A 2,500-nucleotide genomic window follows, 5' to 3' on the forward strand; every position below is an offset into this window, starting at 1 on the left:
TTTAACACTAGTAGTTTTATATATGACCAGTCTCAGCTCATCTTGTTATTATTTTTTAAATTATTTTTTGTTTGTTTGTTTGTTCATGAAAAAATAAGGTAAAAATGGCCTGAACTCACCTGTCCACATGCTTATAGAAGGAGAAAGGAAATTACCTCCTGTAAACTATTTTGCTTGATAAGCATTGCAGAAGCAGTTGTTTTGATAATGTGTACATGGCATTACTTGTTGCTTGCAAAAATTTTATGACCAACAAGGCGTATGACAGATTTTCTTTTACGAATAATCCTTAGTAATTTTTACCAAGATGATTTTCAACTAAATATTGTTTTGTAGTTATTGTGCAACAATATATTTTAGGCTACTGCTATGATACACAAAGGAATTTATCCTATTGTGTATTTACTTTGTAGAAATGCTTAATATCTACATGTATATTCACTTTCCTTCCAGCTCCTGAAGGGAAATATCCAAATGGCATCCGAAGTGTGTTTGTTGACATCATGAAGAATGAAGGTCCTCGTGCCCTTTTCAAAGGAGTTGCCCCTGTGATGATCAGGGCTTTCCCAGCTAATGCTGCTTGTTTCTTAGGATATGAGGTTGCCATTAAATTCCTCAATTATATGGCACCAAATTTGTAAAGGTTGATGACTGATAGAACATTTACTGTAGTTATATACAATTTGAACTTGAATTGTAAATAATTTTTCAGACAGCATGAGGTCAGCTCACCCAACTATAGGCATGCACAATACCTCTGCCCAAATAAGTAATAAAAAATTCTCAATGTTTGCCTGTTCATATGATTTTTTTTTCTAAACAAATTCTAACTTTTCAAACAAATTAAGAAATATGATATTGCATGTAAGACAGAAAAAGTTCTTAGTGGAATAAAAACCAGATTCATTACTCTATATGAAATCTATTAAGGAAAATGATAATTTAGAAAATTATGAATATTATTTTTATTATAACTGACAGGAATCTTAAAACGGTATAAGAAAATATTGCTCAGGAAAAAAATGTAAGGCATTTTTGTGTTGTAGTGCAAACAGTGGCACTGCTTCATATTTTAACTTGATATAGACAGTATAACATTAGTCGTATGAATAAGAAAAAGTCACTTTAATATATGAATAATGCACATGTAGTTTAGTAATACCTAAGTAGTAAATTTATAAGTTAAAATCATATTGCACCTTGGAGATTGAATGTTATGAGCATTGAGCTGTGTGCTGTTGTGAGAAACCGCATAACACCGTCCCTCCCGTGTTTGCCTTGTTGGTAAATGTAGGATTTTATTTCTTTTCTTAAAACTATAAATCATTTCTTGATATTAGACAAAATGACATAAATTAAATCTTGTACTGCCATTTATAGTTAAAAGATATTTGATGAAACACCCTTCAGATCTATTGTAATATATATTCTTGTAAGAATTGTATTATAACCTGTAATATGTTGTTAAAATCTGATGTTTAAAAAGTTCAAGAAAGGTTCTTTTATAGTTTAACTTGTGTAGTGTAATAATACTGCTGTTTAAAGCAGATATGAACAATGCAATTAAGTTAACAGATATTTTTTCATAATGTATTGTATTTTATGCATATGGACTACCTAAGTGCAGATAAAAGATAAATGTAAAACCTGAGACTATTTTGCTATCCCATATTTAGCAGCTTAGTATTGAATGAATTTAGTGGACTTTGTATATTTCTCCATAAAGCTTACAGACAGCTTAACCTTGATATGGAGCTTGTTAGATTTCCTGTTTTTATATAAAGTAAAAAAACAAAAAGAAATATATTAGAAACAGTTACCAAAAGTATTATTTTTATCCTTTTAGTCCTAAATATCAGTCCTTCTATGGTGGATACATTAATATTACTGGTTGAAGCTGCTCTCCCAAAACTGTTGCCCATAGGTTCCATGGTAGCAATAGAACTAAATCATGATGCCTATAAGGGTTAGTTAGCTTTTGAAATATTTCCCATTAATTATACTTGATCCAAGAATAGATGTTGAAAAATACAATAGTATTAATATTTGAATACTGGGTTTAGGAAATAATAGATATATTTTTGTCTTGAATTTGGTACCCTCAGCAGTGTTTATACAGACAGTTATGTATGTGTTGTACATCTTTATCTACACTTATTCTCTTTAATGACTTGCTGTTACCTTTTGGTTTTGTAGATCTACCATGACATAGATCAGCCCCTTTGACAAATGCAGTTTTGAAAATCATGTTATATAACCAACTCGCAATGGGAGCTTCCAACACCATACCAAACCAAAAAACTAAAAAAGTACTTAAAGCTTATCTTTGAGGGGTTGTTTCTTTGAATCTGCAGCCAGTACCAAATAAGTAAATAACTGAATCATGGTTGCTCAACTCCACGTGATATGATGGGATGTCATCACTTCAGAGCTAGTGCCTAATGGTTCGCAAGAGGACTACTACCTGGGCATAAAGCTTTGTTTAGTTATGCCTCTCCCT

At 31.3% G+C, this 2,500-nt stretch overlaps 1 protein-coding gene across 2 annotated transcripts in view; it reads left to right on the forward strand.

The window, feature by feature from the left end:
- LOC113827556 (mitochondrial carnitine/acylcarnitine carrier protein) overlaps positions 1-1,825 on the forward strand; it is an 18,299-nt gene extending 16,474 nt beyond the window's left edge. For both annotated transcript variants that reach the window (XM_027380446.2, XM_027380445.2), the window contains exon 6: positions 454-1,825. In XM_027380446.2, coding sequence (XP_027236247.1) covers positions 454-641 — 188 coding nt within the window. In that variant the 3' untranslated portion in view covers positions 642-1,825. The remainder of the gene's footprint in view (positions 1-453) is intronic.
- The last annotated feature ends 675 nt before the right edge of the window (positions 1,826-2,500 follow it).

The sequence above is a fragment of the Penaeus vannamei genome, chromosome 23 (genome assembly GCF_042767895.1).
Source record: "Penaeus vannamei isolate JL-2024 chromosome 23, ASM4276789v1, whole genome shotgun sequence".
Taxonomy (NCBI): Eukaryota; Metazoa; Arthropoda; class Malacostraca; order Decapoda; family Penaeidae; genus Penaeus; species Penaeus vannamei.